We start from the raw sequence: 22,385 nt of genomic DNA, 5'->3' as shown, positions 1-22,385 counted from the left end.
CTGCACCTCAACCAACCACCATTTTGGACGTCTCCAGCTCCTACTCTAGAGAGCCAATTTTTTCACCTAGTTCTAGAAGAAGATAAGTTCAGAAGCAAAGGAAAGGAAAAACCAAGGCATCAACCAAAGGCAGAACAAATACATACCAAGGCAGGCGCTTTTGAGGATGGAGAGTCCTTCCTCTTGCTGGGTCACTTTCTCGAGCAGTCGAGCGTTTGACTCCTCTGCCCCAAGCACCTACCCTCGGAGCGCAACCACTTCTTGTTCAGCATCTGACCGGGCCTTCCACTCTGCCTCTACAGCCTCCAAGGACTTCTGAAGTGCCATCTCGGTCTCCACTAAGTGGACCTTCACCATGTCGAGTTCTCGCTCGACAGTAGTCGCTCGCTCGACCACACGTTGTTCCACCACCCATGCTCCTGTTGCCTCGGCCGCCTAGTCTTGGGACTCATGGTGGGTGGACTCTAGTTGGTGAGTAAGCTCGTCAACCCATTGTGACATTGTTGCTTCCCACCCCATCTGACCATGCTCCTCCCGAAGAAATCAAGACTTACGGATCAACATCGCCTCTAAATCCTATAAAGCAAGAAGCAGAAATGCTAAGACAACATGTCGGGTTCATAAACCTAGGGTCCCTCATGGACCTGCCTCCTAGCAAAAGCTTAGCCTAATAGACAATGTTGTGAACAACACGCAACTCCTAGGCCAGCCCAAAATACCTAAACGGTAGGCCAGAAGGGCGATTCAGTCTTTGACTAAAAGGCCTAGCCAAGGGGGAACAATGCTCGCTCGCCTCGGACTCCAGCCCGCCTCTCTGACCAGAAGGCCTCGCTTCCGACCCTGGCCTGCCTCTCCAAATGGAAGGTCTGGCCAAGGAGGAATAGCTTTTGCCTCCGACTTTGGCCTGCCTCTCCGACCGAAAGGCCTTTCTTCTAACTCCAGCCCACCTCTCTGACCAGAAGGCCTGGCCAAGGAGGAACAGTGCTCAACTCTGACTTCGGCCCACGTCTCCGACCAGGGATGCACTGAACCTCTGCTTACAACTCTTCTCCAACTAGCGCAGTCAGAGCCGACTGGGACCAACCGACCGAGGATGGCTGCTTGGTGAGGACCTAGGAAATGGGAGGAGCAAGTAAAATAGGGCACTCAAGTCAACCACAATATCAAGGACCGTACCCTGTACACCTGCATGATAGTACTAAAAGGGCATGTTACAAGGGTGCCCTACAACCTTCTAGGCATATCAGAACCCAAGTAGTGTTGTGGGCACCGACCTTTGCCCTATAGTGTTGTGGACGCCATCAATTCCCATGCCAGGCAAAGACGGTAAGACCCCCCACATGCCTTTGGGCATCAACAGTGTTGTGGGCACCGTCATTTGCCATACATGGTGAATGCGGTAAAAACCTCCTACATGCGTCTGACATAAATAGTATTATAGGCGCCTACCATCATATTATATCCAATGGCATGGGCAACAAGACTTAGTAGCATATATACTCTCTCTCTCTCTCTCTCGCTAGTAAGATCATCCCCTTCATCTATAAAAGGGGATGCGCTCTCTCCCAACAAGGAGGATCAATTCAGACAACTCTAATGACTCCTCGAACAATTCAAACAACCAATGATCAATTCACCCTCTGCTAGCTTTAGACACTCTAAAGCTACACATAGCACATGCTCGAATACTTAGCACATGTAGGAGCTCCCGTCACTCTTGGCCCTTTAGTCTAGAGTCCGATCGGACCTCTTGCACCCCCATCCTTCTCCCTCTCATTTGTAATCCCATAACAAACTTCGAGCACCTGGGCTCAAGAATAAAGTCACCAACTGACTCAAACTAGATGTTGGGCACGTTGCCTAAACCACTATAAACCCTATGTCATTGAGTGCTAGGCCACATCCGATCACAACGTACGTCAAAACTACAAATATTTACGTGTTGGTCACTTTCTGCACCGACACAACCATTGAAAGCCCAAAGAGTCAAGGATAACACCAAAAACACAGAGAACTTACCTCTACGATGCATGGCAGGTTGACTATCATGGCTTGATGGACAAGCTCAACCTTCTCCAAAGCCTCCTTGAGCCTCACCTTGGTATGGGCGAGATCAGACTCCATCGACAGTCCTCTTTCCCTGAGCAAGTGCTAGAGCCTCACTTCCTCCTCGTTGTGAAGGATGAACCAAGCCTTTCTTGGCTTGCTAGGGCAAGGCCACACCAGCTCATAGGTCACCCCTGACCTGCTAGAAGATCCAGCCATCGTAGTGTCATGCGATGACCGGATCATCACCAACTCCCATGACGGTGGGATGGCTAACGGCTTGACCCTAGTACCTGCCTCGCCAAAGCAGGGGATCTCCACCGCCTAGATGCCATGGCTTGCCAACAGATGTTCTACCTTTGGCCTAGCCACGTCTCCTCCTGACCCCTCCAACTCTGACCAAGAGGGCGAACCATGCGCTCCACAGGGAGCCCAGTTTCCCTTCTCTCCTCCTCCATAGCTATTGAGGGAGGGATCATGAGGGTCACCTCCGACCCAACCTCCGTCGTCACCACAGGGATCGCCGCCATCATCACCGTCGCCGCTATAGCCGTGCTCGCAACTGGCCAGGAAGACGCAACCCTTAGTAAGGAAGGTCATGACCCACTGTAGGCTGGGTCTCCACTCTTCTCGCACGGGAGGTGGGGAGACTCCTAGCCCCGCTAGCCTCTAGCTGCTGTCAAACAAACACAGGTTAGTCACACTCAAAAAGCTCTATTATGAGAATAGGAGGGAGCATGAATGCTTACCTAGACAAAAGCAGCAGAGCCCTGAAGCCTCAACCAGCTGATGATGGGCCAATCGAATGAGAACCGCTCGTGGGTCGCAATCCACGCCCTCTCACATCAACTAAGGTAGGAGCCAACCCGGTTGGTCCCCAGTCGGCCCATGAATGGCCGTGACCGCCAGCTTGTGGCGGAACCACTAGAGCCACTGGCAGAACATCCCCCCATTGGAGGTCATGCACACACGCTGAGCCCAAAGATGTAGGGGAATGAACACATTCCTTTGACCGGTCGGCGTGCACCGCCACACATAGAACAGAGAGGTGCGGAGCCAACGATGCCTCCAAAGGACACGGCGACCGTGCCTGCTTTACCCCTCATTCAATGATGGTGTCTTCGCTCATGCCATGCTTCCTTGATTCAGGAATGTTGCCACGCATCTCCGTATCATGTCCACCACCGACGGATGCAATCATAGGCTCATGGTGCTACACTATGGTAACAACAGTGCCCCTATCTCCTTCATCCTTGGAGGCACTCGTGTCGCCACCCATCTCTGTGGGCTCCTTCAACTCAAGCTCTACCTCCACATCACTCTGGCTCTCACCTGCCCGGACCCATCGGCTGATTTCCTTATTCTTTTCGAACCTCCTCTGGGCCTTCTCAGCTCTCTTCTTCATCTTGGCAAGTGTCGCCTCCTTCTAGGTAGCTTGCTGAGCTACGCCCTTCGCCCCCCTCGGAAGGTGTGGCCAGGATTTGTAACCTGTGAGTCCCTACAAAACAGGCAACTCAAAATCAAAACAAACAAGAGCAAGAGGGAAAAGGTCACAAGAAAAGGGGGCATACCAAATTGGACAGCTTTGAGGCATGTAGTGGTCCAGGTGTCCCTTCGAGGGAGTCTTTATCCCTCAGTTGTAGCACCCAATCAAGTCAACTCTAGACTTCATCCTTTGGTAGCTCCTCCAGCGATGCATAGTCTGGATCCATCGGTCGCGTTCTTTCCACCAACGAGGTGACCCAATGGCAGAAGAAGGTGTGGAAGGCCCGCAACCCATCAAGGCCATGTTGCATAAGCTTTTGAAGCTCTGCCTCGATAACCTCCAACTTATTCTGCTGACCAACAGGACCCCATGACCAGCTTTCCCTCCTCTCCGGCCTTCTTTTGGTGAACAATAGGAATGGTGCCTCCACTGGGTTCCTGATGTAGAACTACTCATCGTGCCACCCCCGATTGGAGTCATAGGGGGAGTACGCATGGTAGAGGGTCAAAGGCTTTGGCTTCTTCTATAATGCGAAACCCCCAACCAGCGTGATTCTAGGTAGCTTCCCCTCGGATAGGGCTCGCCTGCTGAAGATCCACCGAAAGAGGTCCACATGTGGCTCCATCCTAAGGAAGGCCTCGTAGACAATGATGAAATTGGTGATATGCAGCCCCCAGTCAGGTTGAGGTGTTGTAGCTCTAGGCCCCACTCGTTGAGGAGCCCGTGCAAGAACCAGTGCGTGGGGTACCTAAGCCCACGCTCATGGAAAGTGAGGAAGGAGACGACCTCATTGGCCTAGGGTTGCAGAACAACTTGTCCTGGTGCAGGAGCCCTCCAATGTGCCACCTCCTTCGATGGGAGCAGCCCCTTCTTGGTGAAGGCAGCCAGCACCTCCTCATTCATGTTGGATGGCCTCTAGTTCGACATCACGCCTTGGATTCACGAATAGATCTGTAAGTTCTCCTCTCTCTCACTTTACCCTCTCTCTTAGAGACTACCATGGTGCACGAACGGGCTTGGTGAAAAGGAAGAAGGAGAAGAGGCAGCAGTTGGAGAAAGGTGAAGGAATGGGAGGAAAACCCTCTCCCTTCCCCCTATTTAATACAGGGAGGCATGCGGTGGGATGCCTCCTGGCTAATGGGACGCGCCCTGCCCAACAAATGTCACCTAGTTAATGGGACTTGGCCTAGGTAGGGCCCACCACTACCATAACCTAGGGGCAAGAAACCAGGCACAACCACACGCAAATGACCCTCTGCCTTCCTAGGCAGGGTTTGGAAGGGCCCACCAATAGGATCTCCATCAAGGAAAGACCAATAGGTCACCTGAGTCGATCAGATGGCTTGAGCGGCTACTGAGGGATAGGTAAGGAGCAGTGAGATGCCCCATATGGGCTATGCTGACTCTATCACGAATGATGGGCTCGGGTTCCATTCAGACATATCTGATAAAGAGCTCCCCAAACCCATCACTCGAGCCATCGAGGTAACTTTACCAAAAACCCTTTTCTGGCACATGATCATTCATCCATCCATTTTCATGCATGCATTCATACATTCATCCCATACATCCAAGCATTGCATATGCAATTGTTGCATCACAACGCTTCGCGTTGCATCATGAAGCGATAGTCGCCTCATTCGATATGAGCGACGACCAGCCAGGGTTCGAAGGCTGGCCCACAAAGGGCTCGAGGCCACCTCATGTCAAATAGAGCCAGGGTGAAAAGCATAGATGGGCCCCAATGGCCCTTGCCTGATCTGCTCCAAAGCAGACAGGGTCATCTCGACCTTCTTATTTGATCCTAACTCGAGCCATGCCCACAGAATCTCCATCGAGGGGAGGCCAGTGGGCCACCTGAGTCGGTCTCCAGAACGGCTCAGGCCACATGAGGACTATGCCAACCCCGTTATGAACGATGGACCCAGATTCCACTCGAACGTACCCATTATTGAGCTCAGCAACCGTGTCACTCAAGCCATCGAGGCAAGCGACATTAGCTCAACCCCTCCGGTTGCGGAAACTACGGATGGGGTGACGCACGAAACTAGATCGACCCCTTAGCCATGCTCTATCGTGCCAAGGCGACACTTGGGTTGGCGACTCTATCTCGCACAACCCCTCAGCCATGCTCCGCCGTGCCAACACTTGGGTTGCTGACTCCATCTCGCCCGACCCCCTTGGCCGTGCTCCGCCGTGCCCGATGCCTTGGGTTGGCGACTTTGCCTGACTGACCCCTTGGCCATGCTCCACCACGCCCGACACCTTGGGTTGGTGACTTCGCCTTGACCAACCCCTCGGCCACACCCACCATGCCCGATGCCTTGGGTTGGTGACTTGCCTTGACCAACCCCTCGGCCATGCTCCGCCGTGCTTGATGCCTAGGTCCAGCCTCCATCATGCCCGACCACTCGGTCATGCCCGACACCTAGGTCCATGCTTTGTCACGCTTGACCCCTCAGTCACGCCGACACCTGGGTCCATGCTCCATTGTGCCCAACCCCTTGGTCGTGCCTAACACCTAGGTCCATGCTCCATCATGCCCAACCCCTCGGTCGCGCCCAAACACCTAGGTCCACGCTCCGTTGCGCCTGACCCCTCGTCTCATGATCTTACACCCACTGGGTGCCCTTGAAAAATGAGTATAAATGACCCTTTCATGACTTCATAGAAGTCCCAAAAGAGCTCGGGGGCTCCTATCAGGTTCATAAACCTAGGGTCCCCAATAGACCCACTTTCTAGCAAAAACTCAGCCCAGCAGATGGCGTAGTGACAACGCCCCCTCCTAGGCCAGCCTAGTTACCTAATGACCGACTGAGAGAAGGATCTGATCTTCAACCAGAAGGCTTGGCCAAGGTGGGGACACAGTTCGACTCTGATCTCCTTTTCCAACCAGAGATATGCCAGACCTCTGCTCGTGATCCTTCTCCGACCGACATGGTCAGAGCCGACTAGGAACGATCGACGAGGACGCCTGCTCGGTGAGGACCCAAGGATTAGGCGGAGGAGATAAGGCAAGATGCTCAAGTCAACCGCAATACAAAGGACCGTACCCTACCATACCCTACGCACCTATAGGACAATGCCCACTAGGCCATGCCAGGCGGGTACTATGCAACCTTCTCGGCATGTCAGAACCCAAATAATGTTATGGGCGCTAACATTTGCCTTACAGTATTGTAGACGCCGACATTTACCATACTAGGCAAACACGGTAAAACCTACCAGATGCATCTAGGCTATGAACAGTATTGTGGGCGTCGACAATCATCTCGTACCCGATGGCATAAGCAACAAGACTAGGTATGCACACGTACATGCTCTCTCTCTCTCTTTCTCTCTCTAACTTATAAGGCCATCCCCTTCACCTATAAAAGGGAATGCACTCTCTCCCAACAGGGACGGTCATTCAGACTCTCTCTAGCTAGATTCTCTCTCTGGATCTGGCTCTAGAGAACCTGAGCATTCAAATAGCTCCACAACTCTCAGATCTCAACAGCTACACAGAGCATACGCTCCAATACTTAGCCCACGTTAGAGCACCTATCACTCTGAACAACTTGGTTTAGAGTCCAACCAGGCCTTCTAACACACCCCCCCTTCTCATTCCATACTTGTTTATAATCCTACAACAAACTTTGAGCACCTAGGCTTAGGAATAAACGTCACCAACTGATCAAAACTATACGTAGGGCATCTTGTCTGAACCATTATACATCCTAGTCATTGAGTGCTAGGCCTACTATTCGATCACAAACACGGCAAAGATAACAAATATTTACTTGTTGGTCACTTTTTCGCACTGACAATTGTGAAAGCTGACCAATCAATAACAACATCATCTGATCTGTATGCTCTGGACTGCTACAAGCATCATCTATGCATTCAATATTTCCTATTTTGCTGTTACACCAGATTGTTGGCATGAACACTATGCTCATTTGGCACATTCCTGCTGCCACATCTCTATTCTATCTGGATGATACCTTATCCTTGTCAAGTATTTCATAGCTGACATCCATTTACTTCTCATCCCATCTAGCTTCTATATCTCCCTGAGCTGCTCATCAGTAGTAACCTTCCATTCTAACCCACTCTCCTAGTCCAAGACCCCAAACAACTAGCTGCTGCCCACTACCCCAAATGATCTTTCTAGCCATTTCATTCACAAATTTAGATAGAGAGCAGTGACTGGTAAGATCAATCCAAACATGATGCTCTTGGTCATCCATTTTGATAGATCCATAATCAACATTGGTTGTGTACTTAGCAACACTAACGTGGATTCTAAACGCATTGCCAGGATCAATCCTGACAATAATCATAAATAAATAAAGAAACATGTGGAGTTAGGAGACATCCAACTCCAAAACACTATGGGATCCCAAAAACTACACCAAACACTATGGCACATCGAACTTACCAAGGAGGGTAGTCAATCGACTTCATCTTAATGCATACGATCAACAATAATGGCTACCGCAACATCACTACAATCAAATGGACCACCAATTAAATCGAAACCCTAGATTGGGGAATGAGGATCAACTAGGGAAATAGGGTTTAGGGGAGTGCGAGTAGTACCAAGTATGGTCATCCTGCATCCAAGGAAGGGGAAGGAGACTCGATGCCGCCGCCGCATCCGCCATAGCCGTCGTCACCGTCTCCAGGAGTGGGGAAGAAGGGGGAGTGGGGGACTAGGTTTGACTTGTGGTTGGGTGGGATTTTTAACTTTTTGCCATCCTTATGGATGGCACTCCTTCATTTGCTACATTTGTGCATGCCCCTACACATTTGCCATCGCAAACAGTAACCCTCCTATGTTTTTGCCATTTTTGCTGAGGTGGCATGCTAGATGGGCACGCTAGCGTAGCAGGGAGCTTGGGAGCCCTAACTTGGCACACAAAATAACCATGCTACCCTTGCTCCTTCTTCTATCTCTAGTCGGCTCAGCCCCAAGTCAAACCAAGTCCCCCACTCCCCCTTCTTCCCCACTCCTAGCGACGACGACGGTGGCTATGGCAGACGCGGTGGTGGTAGTGGCATCGAGTCTCCTTCCCCTTCCTTGGATGTAGGACGACCATACTAGGTACTGCACGCACTCCCCTAAACCCTATTTCCCTAGTTGATCCTCATTCCCCAATCTAGGGTTTTGATTTGATTCGGTTTCGATTTGATTGGTGGTCCATTTGATTGTAGTGACGTTGCGGTAGCCATTGTTGTTGATCGTATATGTTAAGATGAAGTGGACTAACTGCCCTCCTTAGTAAGTTCAATGTGCCATAGTGTTTGGTGTAGTTTTTGGGATCCTGTAGTGTTTTGGAGTTGGATGTCTCCTAACTCCACATGTTTCTTTATTTGTTTATGATTATTGTTAGGATTGATCCTGGTAATGCGTTTAGAATCCACATTAGCATTGCTAAGTACACAACCAATGTTGATTATGGATCTATCGAAATGGATGACCAAGAGCATGATGTTTGGATTGATCTTATCAGTCACTACTCTCTATCAAAATTTGTGAATGAAATGGCTAGAAAGATCATTTGGGGTAGTGGGTAGTAGCTAGTTGTTTAGGGTCTGGACAAGGAGAGTGGGATAGAATGGAAGGTTACTACTGATGAGCAGTTCAAGGAGATGATAGAAGCTAGATGGGATGAGAAGGAAATGGATGTCAGTTGTGAAATACTTGACAAGGATAAGGTATCATCTAGACAGAACAGAGATGCAGCAGCAGGAAATGTGCCAAATGAGCATAGTGTTCATGCCACATTTGGTGTAACAGCAAAGCAAGGAAATGTTGAATGCACAGATGATGCTTGTAGTAGTCCAGAGCATACAATATCAAATGATGTTGTTATTGATTGGTCAGCTTTCATAATATTACCTGAGGAAAACTTAGATGGGGATGCTACTGTTTTAGTGGATGAGGAACAAATGTATGAAGCCATGGGTTTCAAAGCTACAGATGAGGGGATAGAAGGAGCTAATGGTCCACCAAAGATTCTAGTGCCAGAGATTCCTCCTAAGGTGGAAGAAGAAATGAAAGCAGCAGCTATCCCTATTGATGATAATGAAGCAACTGAGCCCTTGTTTTTTATGATAGAGACAATCCTAACATGTCTGTAGGCACATTATATCCATCAATGCCTCAATTTAGATTGGCAGTTAAGCAACATGCTATAGTCAATGAGTTTAAGTTGGGCACTAAGAAATCTAATCCTCAAAGGTATAGAGGATTTTGCAAATCAAAAGGATGCAAGTGGATTATTAGAGCTAGAACTCAGAGAGATAACAGTGTCAGGGTATTTATTACTAACTATTTTTTGTTCTAGAACATATCACTATTTTTTTATCTAGTTAACCAGTTGTTCTATGGTTTGTATGAAACTTAGTTCATAAATATAGTCTAATGTTGGCTTGCTTGTTTGTTTATTTGCAGATACAAATAAACTCTAATGTGCATACTTGTGCCTCAAGAAGGAGAGTTTTGAATAGGATGGCATCCTAGGCATGGATTGCAGAGAGAGCAGTGCCTCTGCTTAAAGACAAGCCTTAGATGGGGCAAGGGAGCTCAAACAAGAACTTGAGAAGAAATACAAGATCAACATAAATTATCAGACTTGCTGGTATGGTAAGCAGAGGGCTACAGATAAGCTTTTTGGTAAGTGGGATGATTCATTTGATTGGTTATTCAGATTCAAAGCAGAGATAGAGCTTAGATCCCTAGATAGTGTTGTTGAGATAGACACTATGAAAGTAGACAAGAAGGTTCATTTCAGTAGTTTTTTCTATGCATTCAAGGGTAGTATAGATGGCTTCTTAGAGGGCTACAGGCCATACATTAGTATACATTTCACTGCTCTCAATGGGCAGTGGAATGGACACATGCCTGCAGCCAATGCTATAGATGGGCACAATTGGATGTTCCCAATAGCATTTGGTTTCTTTAATTCTGAGACCAAAGAGAACTAGATTTGGTTCATGGAGTGGTTAGGCAAGGCACTTGGTCCATTAGACAAACTAGCTGTGTGCACAGATGCCTGCAAGGATCTAGAGGCTGTAGTTAAACATGTATTCCTAAGGGTAGAGCAGAGGAAATGCTTTAGGCATTTGATGGACAACATAAAGAAAAGGTTTTCTCAATGGCAAGGTAGTGGTTCATTGTTGGGTCAATACATGTGGCCAGCAGTTAGAGCTTACACAGAGGAGAAGTATGAGAGGCTCATGGCCAAGGTTGTTGTAGGTTCAGTAGACATCTTACCTTGGCTAAATGAGCATCACAAGTTACTCTGGGCTAGAAGCAAGTTCTCAGTAGACATTAAGTGTGACTACATAAATAATAATCTTGCTGAGTGCTGGAATGCTTGGATCAAACATCTCAAAGACCTGCCACTGGACTCCCTTGTAGATGCAATTAGGATCAAGACAATGGTCTTGTTTGAGAAAAGAAGGAAGATCTCACTAGCTTTGACTGGTGTCATCTTTCCTGCTGTCTTTCACCAACTAAATGCTACCAGCAAGGGACTAGATCATCTCCACGTGACTAAAGGGAACCCCCAAGAAGCTGAAGTGACTATGATGTACAAGGGAGAGGAGATCAGAAGGCATGTTGTCTACCTAGATCTGTAGGAGTGTACATGTAGGGAGTGGCAGTTCAGTGGCAAGCCCTCCCCACATGCCCTTGCTGTGATCACCACTAAAAGGTAGCCAGACATGGAAAAGTATGTCAATGGGTACTACTCAGTGAAGAAGTTATATGCAGCTTATGCAGGTGTGATACCCAGCATAACTGACAAGCAACAATGGCCTACAGTTGACAAGGGCTTCAAAGTGTTTCCACCAGTGGCCAAGAAAAAGACATGACCTAGGAGACAAAGGAAGAATAGGATTCTCAGTTATTTGGAGAGGACAGGGAAAGCAACAAGGCAAGTGACATGTAAGAGTTGTGGTGAGCTTGGCCATAGAGCCACCAGCTAGAGGTGTCCACTAACAGGCACAAAAAGGTATGTTTCTTTTGCAGTTTCTGCAGTTATTGTTACACTAATCTATCTAAGTTACTAACACATCATGTATAGGAAGAGGACCAAGAAGACAACCACTAAGTCTAGAAGGAAGAAGCAGAAACCTAGTGAGGATGAACCAGCAAAGGAGGGAGAGGAAACATCAGCTCCCACCACTAAGGCAGCAACAACAAAGACTACAAGAAAGAAGAAGAAAACTGCTGACAAAGAAACAACTAAGGAGGGAGAGGTAGCAACAAACAAAACCTGCAAGGACAACAAGGACCAGAGCAGCATCAGCAAGGGAGGCAGCAGCTAAGCAAGCACATGATGGAGCTGCAGGTCAAGCTGTGCAAGGATCAGCAGTGCAGGTGGATCAAGCACCAGACAACAAAAGGTTTGTTGCTTCCATTTACATCAACCAGCCACTAATGTACTGTGAGATGCACAATCAACTAACTAGTTATTCACTTGCAAGAGGCTGGACTTAGATGGACCAGTGCCACTGGAGGTAGTACCAGCAAATGAAGCTGCAGCAGTGCAACCAGCCAAAAAATGACCCCAAGGAAGAAACAGCTAGCTACTAAGGTAAAGAAGGCAACACCAACAAAGGCTGGTAACTAAGGCATAACCACTATTTGAATGGCTGTTCTTTTGTATGTATTTTGGAGACTGAAACTCCTATGACCAATTATGTATGGCTATCATGGACATGTTATGTATGGCTGTCATTGCCAGTATGGACCTATTATGTATGGATCAGTTGTGTATGGCAACTGCTGAACCTAATAATGGATTAGCTTGGTAAAAGAGAAGTCTAGCTCATTTGGTTTTCTAAATCTCCTTCAAAGTGGTTAGTGTCAAACTATGCTGCCTACTTCCTTTATTGTCCCGTTCCAACTCCGATTTAAAGTCAGTGCAGCCTGCCAAGACGATGAGTGAAGATCAACATTTGTTTTTTTTTCAAGAATTTTTTGGTTTATTAGACTAGTCATGACCACAAGTTTTGCTTCTAAAGACATAATTATCAAAAACTAATTATTTGTCAAACTCCTTTGCTTCGGAATACATCCATCACTTTCTCATCGAAACAAAGTCCTTAAGCTCTCACTAGAACTTCTCATTCAATGCCTCATAAGCCCAATCCCCACCCATGCTCTTTCTAACTGGCAAATGTTCTGGTAACTAACACTACGATGAAAAAACAGAATAAGGATCTACAAAGTGACTCACATCACATTTCAGCATACATTTTTCCATTGCATTAACATGTTCAACATACATTTTCCTACTACTGAGAACAACCATTCACTGGAACACATACATTATGGCAACAATGCATACAACAAATAACACTAAAATCAACATCTTAAGCAAAGAAATCAGGACATCCATCTTAGCGTCCATGCTGTTCTTCCTAGCACACTTTGATCGAGCTTCTTCTTCACCAAATCCGCAAGCTTCTTCTACTTCTTCTGCATCTAGGCCAGCTTCAAGATCAATGACAACAAACTTCAACTCCACCAGCTTCTTCAAGTACGCTTTCTGGAATTCATTGAACCTACATCTACTAGCCATCTGTAAAATGCCCAACAGTTAGGGTTATTCAACCAAACCCAAAACCAAAACTAAAATTAAGAAAAAATCAAAATGGATCAAGAAAAACCCTTACCCCGGGCACATTTCTGGGACACTCGAAGAACACGCACCCCTGGTTGCCGTTCTCCGTTGTCCTCACTATCAGCTCGATTACCCTCTCTCTCTTGCATGTGGGACACGCGGGAGCCCAGTCTCCTTCCCGGTGTCTTCCTCCTCGATAGCCCACGATGCCATGCTCCTTGACGAAGAGGGCTTCGTTCTCCAAGCCATGGGGTGTACGGGGAGCGAGGATCAACTGGGGAAATAGGGTTTAGGGGAGTGCGGGCAGTACCCAATATGGTCATTCTGCGTCCAAGGAAGGGGAAGGAGACTCGATGCCACCGCCACCGCCGCGTCCGCCACAGCCGCCGTCGCCGTCGCCAGGAGTGGGGAAGAAGGGGAGTGGGAAACTGGGTTTGACTCAGGGCTGGACTAGCTGAAGACAGAAGACGGAGGCGAGGGCAGCGTGGTCATTTCACGTGTTAAGTTAGGGTTCTCAAGCTTCCTGTCACGCTGACGTGCTTATCTGACGTGCCACCTCATAAAAAATAACAAAACATAGAAGAGTTACTGTTTACAAAGACAGATATGTAAGGAGGCCTCCAATTGTCGCGAACGAGGAAGTGGAAGCGTTCATGTCATGGGCGCCCGATCCTCGCGCGGTCCGCTTCCAGCGCCGCGACGCCTACGAGCACGTCGACCAGGCCCGCCGCTACATCGCCATCTGCGCCGGTACCGGCGTCGGCGCCGGCGCTCCCCTCCCCGTGGTCGGGTCCATCTCCGTGAAGCCCGGCCCCGCCGCCGAGGACGACGGGCGGCTGTTCAGGGCGTCCGTGGGGTACCGCGTGGCGCGCGCGCACTGGGGCCTCGGCGTGGCGACGCGCGCGGTGCGGGCGGCGGCCGAGGCCGTGTTCGCGGCGTGGCCGTGGCTGCTGCGGCTGGAGGCCGTGGCCGACGTGGAGAACCCGGCGTCGCAGCGCGTGCTGGAGAAGGCCGGCTTCGTCAGGGAGGGCGTGCTGCGCAAGTACATCCTGCTCAAGGGCAGGCCCAGGGACATGGTCATGTTCAGCATCGTCGTCGATACGGATACGGACCGTCGGCGGCAGCAGAACAAGCCCGATGGGCTGCGATGCTAATAATCTTCCTGGCCTGTCGCTGTTGCGCATACGTCACGTATGATGTGTGTGAGTGAAAATTTGAAGAAGAAAATTATGAATTGGAAAGTCAAAAGGAGATCAAGATAAGATCATTTGGTAGTGCGTGCAACATTGTTAATTACTCGTAGTATCATGTTCTTATCCATATGACCGACCGATTGACCGCGACACGTTTGACGCGAATCGCAACACATCAAAGTCGTATACACAGTTGCAGCAATCGATGCGGGGCTGGGAGGCAAATTAAGCTAATCTCAGCCAGAGGCGAGCAACGACGATGGAGCCGGCGGCCGACGGCGACGTGCACCACGGGCAGAGACGGGACGGAGGGCAGCATCACGCACCGGTGGTGTCGCTGCGGGAGCTGGGCCTGGCGGACGCGGACGCCTTCATGGCGTGGGCGTCGGACGACCGCGTGATGCGGTACCTGAAGCGGCCGCTCTGCGCCACGCTGGAGCAGGCCGTGGCGCAGATCAGGGACACCGTGCTGGGCCACCCGTGGTTCCGCGCCGTCTGCGTCGGCGACGGCCGCCCCGTGCCCGTGGGGCAGGTGTCCGTGTGGCCGTACGCCGACGAGGGCGGCCGCAGGGCCAACCTCGGCTACGCCCTCGCGCACGACCAGTGGGGCCGCGGCATCGCCGCCGCCGCCATCAGGATGGTACTGTAATGACCAGCTCGCGCACGGGGCGTTCTTGGACATGGCGTCGTTCGTAATCGTGTGTCTTTCTCCATGATGCGCCCGGCGGTGCGGTGCTCGCGCAGGTGGTGGGCAGGGTGTTCGACGACCTGCCGGGACTGGAGCGGCTGGAGGCGATAACGGACGTGGAGAACGTGCGGTCGCAGAGGGTGCTGGAGAAGGCCGGCTTCCACAGGGAGGGGGTGCTGCGCCGCTACATCGCCGGACGCGGCGGCCGCGAGGCCAGAGACGCGGTGATCTATAGCTTCTTGTCGTCCGACCGTGCGTGACCCGGTGACCGGTGTCGCTGTGCTACCTGGAGATGGTTGTGTGTTCTGTAACTGTAATGTGCGTGTGCGTTCCAGAATTTGTGTATGCATGCAACTTGGCAGTGACGGTTTTACACTGCGGTTCTCAGCAGGAAAATGAATGCTGCTACAAAGAAAGAATCAAATTTCCTCTGGTGAATGATCAAGACATGGTGCTGAACGAAGGTTAAGTGTCCATTTTTCTCCGTCAGTTTAGACCTTTGAGTGCAAGTGGTCACCACATGCAGGTCAATGATTTTTGGGTGCAACCGTGCAATTGATCAGGACATACAACTCCGGGTCTCAGACTCTCAGTAGGAAAATGAATACAAATAAATAATCAATTTCCTCCGTTGAATGATGGTGTTGAAGCTTAGACCATGTTTGGATCAGCTAAACTTTTTTTATAAGCTGCAATAGCTGGAGGAAACTAGTTAATAGCATTTTTTAAGTTGATACGCACCAGATGGCGACCGTCGAGCTGATGACTGACGGATTTTGATGGTCAATTTGTGCCGTTGCTTTAGAGCGTGCGTACCGCGCACAAACGAACCACAACAATATGTTATATGATTGAAAAGTTTAAAATAGACTACAAACTAGACTGTTTGAATTAGCTACGGTTATTTTAGTAGCTAGTGACTTAATTATTTTAATCAATCTAAAAATGCCCTTAATTGTATAGTCCAATTTCTCCATCAGTTTAGACATTTGAGTGCAAGTGGTCGCCACATGCAGCTCATTACCTCAATGACTTTTTGGGTGCAACCGTGCAACTGATTATATAGGACATAAAACTCAATTTAACATCATCAAGCAAGGTCATAAAAATCTCTTAGTTCGAATTCTAGCAAACGCAACTTCATTATATCTAGGGAGGCTCCGCATGAACCTCAGTACACGGTATTGGACCATATGACTTCGTCGATGTTTCTGCAATATTTTTGTGAGAACATAGCATCTCTGAGATAAATGTATGGTGTCAAGTACAGGTATGGATGTTCTGACTTTTTTGCAGTTATATAGTACCACATCCTCATATTAAATGGACCAAGCTAATCAGAAATTATTTGGCCCAATTAAACAAATTCCTTATTCCTTTGCAGGGTAGAGACTGATGTTAAACATTCCCATACGTCCCATCATTCACACAAAAAATCTTTCTTCCATTTATGGGATGTTTGATGTATAATATGGCTAAATGCTAGCTAACTAATTTTTAACTATTTCTTAGCCAAATAGTGGGCTAATAGATGGGCTAACTTTTAAGCCAAATCTCCAACTAGTTGTTAGGTAAGTAGCTTCAATAATTTTGCGCTAATTTTAATCCTAGCTAATAATTAGTTCTAGCTGATCGAAACATGCTCTATGTGACTATGTACGTCGCAACCTATAGCAGGCAACATACTATACTCCCGTCCGCAGAGGCATACCTGCACACGGGCGGTTGGGGTGGGGGGTTTGGGGGCTCCAGGCCTAGTCCATTCCAAAACAAGGTGACTACTACACTACTAATAATTTTTCGAGGGTTTTAACTGTGTGCTATTATAAAAGATGGTAATTACCTATAGACCACTAAAAAGTTTGAGCGCACCTAGATGCCATCGGCTGAAACTTTTTTATCGTCCACGTCATTCCGTTCACATTCGTTGCTACCGGTGGCTAACGGAGCTGTGAAAAGACTTAAATACCCTCAGGCTAGAGAAGCGAGATAAAGTTCTGTTTTCCCCTATGCCACTCCCTGGCTGAGTGTTTTGGCACCAAACTAATTGCTGTTGACCATTATTGACCGCACTAATTTAATTGGTATTTAAATTATTTGCAATATTTTTTATTTTGAATATCATAAATTTGAAAATCTTGCTACACAACATATTTTGACAGCAATATTTTTGAGGACTAAAATCAAAACAAAAATAATATTAAGTTAAACTAAATATTGAAAAACAAAAACAATATCATCAGACATCTCCTTGTATTAGCAAGCATAATTTTAAAAATGACAAACAATCCTTTTCAAACAAGAGAATATGGAGCGGGTGGCAGCCCGTGGATCAGGCATTCGCTCGAACATGTGGTGTGCATGTGCGTCTTCCTTCGGCATCACCGCAAAGATGCAGGGGCCTACTACTGTGCAAACCGTGCTCCCACCCGGCATTCTCCGTCCTCCCGCCCAGCCATCTACTATGCACGCATCGCACGAGGGGCACCGATTGATCGATCCCTCGAGAAGCAGAGGCCCAGCCATCTGCAAGTACCAGTAGCCCGCCCCTGCCCGCACGCATACAGAGAGACAGAGACAGATGCGGGTGCTCATGGCGGCACCTTGTGGCCGACCTCACGCCCAAGGCAACCCTCGCGGAACGGCAAGGCCGACGAGGCCGTGGCGGTCGCCGAGCGCTCGCTGCGCGTGCTGCTTGGCCGCAGTCGACGTGCTGCGGCATCGGCACTGCACACTATGCGCCATCGTCGGGCTGCTCGCACCAATCATGGACATCGGACGGGAGAAGAGTAGCGGGGAGCACCGGAGTGGGGACCACCGCCGAGGTCGCCGCGCTCGCTGGCTGCCGCCATCCGCTGTGGTAGCTGAGCGCCAGCCTCCGCGGCTGCCGACTCCGCCAAGGTCCACAGGTCACTGCCCAGGCCCCCAGGCGGCCCAACGCCAACGGCAGCGCGGCTGCTCCTGACTCGCAATCGGGTGAAGGAGAGGATAAGGCATAGGAGAGAGGGGGCATTTTGGACATATTCACTTGCAGGTCCCACATGTCAGAGCTTAGACCGTGAAAACCAAACCGAACATTGACGGAAATGGCATGAACGACAAAGAAGTTACGGTAGATGACACCTGAGTGCGCTTGAACTTTTTTGTGGCACGTAGGTAATTGCCATCTTTTGTAATGGCACACATGAAAAACCCTCTAATTTTTCTCTCTCGATAATCTATGAAAATTCTGAAGGCCCAGCCCCACCCGACCAGACACCCTAACTCTCAACCCCCTCTTGCCTCATTTCTAGATTTGCCACTGTCCATCCGCTGCCACAACTACCACATTAGTCATCCCTTGTTTTGTATCCAGTTTCTTCCCGAGAATCAAAATCGCTTTCTCAAATCGTTTTTTTCCCGAGCTGGCCAGATTCTAATTCTTAAGAGTAGCAAAAAATCATTATTTCATATGAAAACATCGTAAACATAGATGTCTTATAATGTAATTTATTCATAGGTGAAGAACAATTCAAAAAATCGAAACCAACCCATTTAATTGGTTTCACTTGAAGAGAACCACTTCAAATATTTCTAAATAAGAGGAGATGTAGGAAGCAAGAATCAGAATCATGAGAAACTACTCAAGGGCCAATTGATTCCAATTCTTAAGAGTAGCAAAAGTCATTATGTTATATGAAAAAAATCATAAAAGTACATAGTTTTATAATATAATTTTTTGGGTGAATAACAATCGAAAAGTGACCCATTTTAATAGTTTCATATGATCGAACCATGAGACAAACTTGTGCAACTTTCCTTTTTTGTAAAAAAAAAATGTTTGCAAAACTTTCTATTTTTAGAAAGTTATAAAGTTATACTCATAACTTTTATGCATAGTATTTTGCAGGACCAAATTTATCACCACAACTTCTTATCATAAACTTTCCAATATAGTTTTTTATGTATTTTTTATAGACAAATTATCATGACAACTTTTGTCTACATGACCTTGTCAACCCAATTTTTACTCATAACTATCAGCAATTATCATAATAATTTCTCAACATAAATTTTATATCTACACTTTTACTATATAATAAATTTTTACAAATAATATAACTTATACACATAACTTTTGTTGTTCAGCGTCTTTCAAGATATTTATACACAACTTATCCGGCATATTTTTTGATATAATTTGTTCTGGGTAAACTTTTCTACATTTTTTGTTCATAGTATAGAGAAGAAAAAAAGATAAAGTTAATACAAAAATTAAAAAGAAAAGAAAATAAAAAATAAAATGTGAAAAGAGAGTGAGAAAACGTGAAGTACATGTCGGATTAGATGCCACGGCCACAGAATCATTGTAGAAAAGTTGGGTTCCAAAAGTCATGTAGAAAAATTGTCAAGATAAGTTGTCTATAAAATTTTGTCAAAATATATTGAAAAATTATGATTACAAATTGTAGTGATAAGTTATGTCCCGTAAAATACTATGCATAAAAGTTATAAATATAACTTTGTAGCTTCCAAAAATGAAAACTGCAGAAACAACTTTTTCCTAAGAAAACAAAATGGTCATGTTTGTTCTCTGATTTTGAAAACCAGCCAACGTTTGCTAATTTGAATTTGGGACCGACTCACACATCTAAAATCTCACCGGCAAGAGCCCGTCAACTAAACAAGCAACCATTTTCTGGTGATCGAAGTACAGAAGGCACTGTTATTAGAAAAAAACAGTGCAGAGCTACAGAAGGCGTGTGAGAGAAATGCTTGTTTTGTGTAACACGCAGCCCCAGAACACTTGACACATATTATACTCCGGTATCATCAGAGAAATAATAGAGGAATCGCGTAGCTCCAATGAATGATAAAGACAGGGTATCGGACTAGAAGAGGGCTTTTTAGCTTCGTCGAAAAAACAAACCGAAACATTGTTCCGGCTATTTTGTTGTGAGAGAAAAATACTGTTCCGGTTAAAAAAACAAGCTGAAAAAGACAGATTATAAGAGAAGCGAACATGGCCTTGTCAACATTTCTGAAACATTAGGTTGAGAATGTTAGCATTTCTTAAGTAACGTTCGACATCATCAAGTACGAATATTTCAGACTTCTGAATAATGCTAGTCTGTCCTACTTCATAACAAATGACCTAAGATAATGAGGAATTATATTTGACCCATTAAAATAAAGTCCTCATATTCTCTTCCATGCATACCGAGAATCTTATCGATAGGTGCAGCGCGCATTAGCTGTCCAGAGTTGATGATGGCCTGGCTTCAATTCAATAAATTGAACTGCAACACCTGGATGGAGCCATAATACTGACGCCTTAGTTTCAGAAGAGAGGGACACTAGCAAGCACGAGCAGATGAAGCTAAAACTGCATCTTTCACTGAGCCAGACCGGCCATACTGATGCCTATCACTCTACCAGTTTTGCCCAAACGGCCGGCCACAAGCATCCATCCGAATGTCTCCCAGAACAGTTTCCAGGGTCAAAAGCTGCAGCGTCCTTTGCCATGATTAACAACTGCTAAAGCACGAGCGCTTGATTCATTCACAATAATTTCATACGCTGTGCCGACGCAATAATGCAGTAGAGTAGTACCAGAGAGGAGAGACCAAAAGCAGGAGGAAAGGAAAGCGAAGAGAATCAGACCGTCCACGGGCCAAAGCGTGGAGATGAACACAACGCCAGGACAAATCACAATCAGCTAGCATCGGTCCAGCACACTCCCAGAAAACATTATGATGATTAGGGGTTGTTGAGATGTTAGTATACTTGTGGGCAGGCCTTACAAGTTTATACAAGTGATTGGCTGTGCTGCTGGTTGGCCGGCTGCCCCCCCATGGAGCTAGCCTAGCTGCTACACCAAGCTCTCCACCCTACCCCTTCTTTAGCACCCTGAATCACTGAAAAAGTCTGTGTTTTTTTTTTTATTCTGTGGATCATCCTTTTGGAAAATACTACTAGACAGTACAAATCTGATTCTGATGGATTACCAAGCACAGAATATGACGATGGACGTCAAAGGGGACCGTGGCGTCTAAGAGAGAAATGAATTAGGCAACTTAAAAGTCTAATTCTAAACTATGACATCTTTTTCTATTATTAGCAAAACCTATGCAAAAGATAAACTATCTAAATGTGCAACTACGATTTTGTTAGTGTGACGATATCTCTATCGCAAAAGGAGTTATACAAATAATATAAATGCGGAAGCTAAAGAGTAGGGTAGAGATATGCAAACTCCTGCCGACGACTCCGGTATTTTTATCGAGGTATCGAGAAGCGCGTAAGCTTCTCCCTAGTCCTTATTGGAGCCCCTCGCAAGGAATCCCTCACAAGGGCCAAGCTCCCGGTCGGGTATCTCCGTGGAAAACCTCGGGCCTTCCCCAACGCACAAGTGGGTCTCCGACGTGCCTTCCGGTAAGCCTCTCCCGGATGCTCCCCGCCGTCTTCACTATCAAGCTTTCGGCCGAACTGCCGCGGGTCTTGTTCCCTTCGGTATACGGTGGCGGCCACACCACAAACGCGGTTGATATGATCTCACAAGACTACAAGCCCATTCGATGTACAACAATGGTGCGCGCAAGCACCGAGTGGTAAAAGTATGCAAACCTCACTAAACACTAAGACTAAACCTAGAGCAAGAGCATAAGCGGTGGTTTAATCAACATAAGCACTTCGTAAAAACACCTACGCTAATCACATAATAAATCACTAAGCCCTATACAAGTGGAGATCACTAAAATGATGTATCAACACCCTTCGTATGTTTTCTCGGCTTCACTCTACTCAAAAGGCCGGTTGGGTGAGTCTATTTATAAGTCCCACAGAGAAAGTAGCCGTTGGGGACGAAACCTAGCTTTCTGCTATTAACCGGACGCGTCCAGTCGTCCCGACCGTTGGAGCGCGCGCGTTGATCGGACTCGGCTCATAGTCCGGTCATCATCGACTGGACGCGTCTGGTCGCGCTGGCGCCGCTCTGGAATCTCTCTGGACTCGATCGGACGGTGCACTTCGTGTGTCCGGTCGTCTAATCTGCCGCGTCCGGTCACGCTGAAAACACTGTCGTTACGATGAACAGTGTCGCCGGTGCGTCCGGACACTGCTTCGCTCAGCGTCCGATCACTGTTGCTCAGCGTCCGGTCACAACTACCGACGCCTAGTGTTGCCGAGCACCTGATCGGACGCGTCCGGTCACTCATAGGGCCGCGTCCGATCATCTCTGCCGGGCTCGTTTCTTCGTGATCTTACGTCCGGCTTGGTTTCAATCTTCGTGCTTGGACTTTGCTTAACCTTGTATGTCTTCTATGCATCTTCACATGTCTTTCTTGAGGTGTTGATCATCGGATCATCAC

The 22,385-nt window shown here is 47.6% G+C and overlaps 2 protein-coding genes across 2 annotated transcripts; both read left to right on the top strand.

The window, feature by feature from the left end:
* Window positions 1-13,730: 13,730 nt before the first annotated feature.
* On the top strand, window positions 13,731-14,423 carry LOC136536344 (uncharacterized; the record flags this gene model as incomplete). The annotated part of the gene is made up of 1 exon (XM_066528673.1): window positions 13,731-14,423. A coding segment is annotated over one exon (579 nt), but the record flags the coding sequence as incomplete, so codon positions are not given.
* A 51-nt stretch (window positions 14,424-14,474) lies between these two features.
* Window positions 14,475-15,449, top strand: LOC136538471 (uncharacterized). Its single transcript, XM_066530436.1, has 2 exons — window positions 14,475-14,988; window positions 15,093-15,449. Exons 1-2 carry the CDS (start codon window positions 14,608-14,610, stop codon window positions 15,294-15,296), a joined length of 585 nt encoding a protein of 194 aa, XP_066386533.1. The 5' UTR covers window positions 14,475-14,607; the 3' UTR covers window positions 15,297-15,449.
* Window positions 15,450-22,385: the final 6,936 nt, after the last annotated feature.

The sequence above is a fragment of the Miscanthus floridulus genome, chromosome 2 (assembly GCF_019320115.1).
Source record: "Miscanthus floridulus cultivar M001 chromosome 2, ASM1932011v1, whole genome shotgun sequence".
In the NCBI taxonomy this organism is placed as follows: domain Eukaryota; kingdom Viridiplantae; phylum Streptophyta; class Magnoliopsida; order Poales; family Poaceae; genus Miscanthus; species Miscanthus floridulus.
The sequence above is the reverse complement of the archived record's forward strand: the minus strand, read 5'-3'. Positions and strand labels throughout refer to the sequence as shown.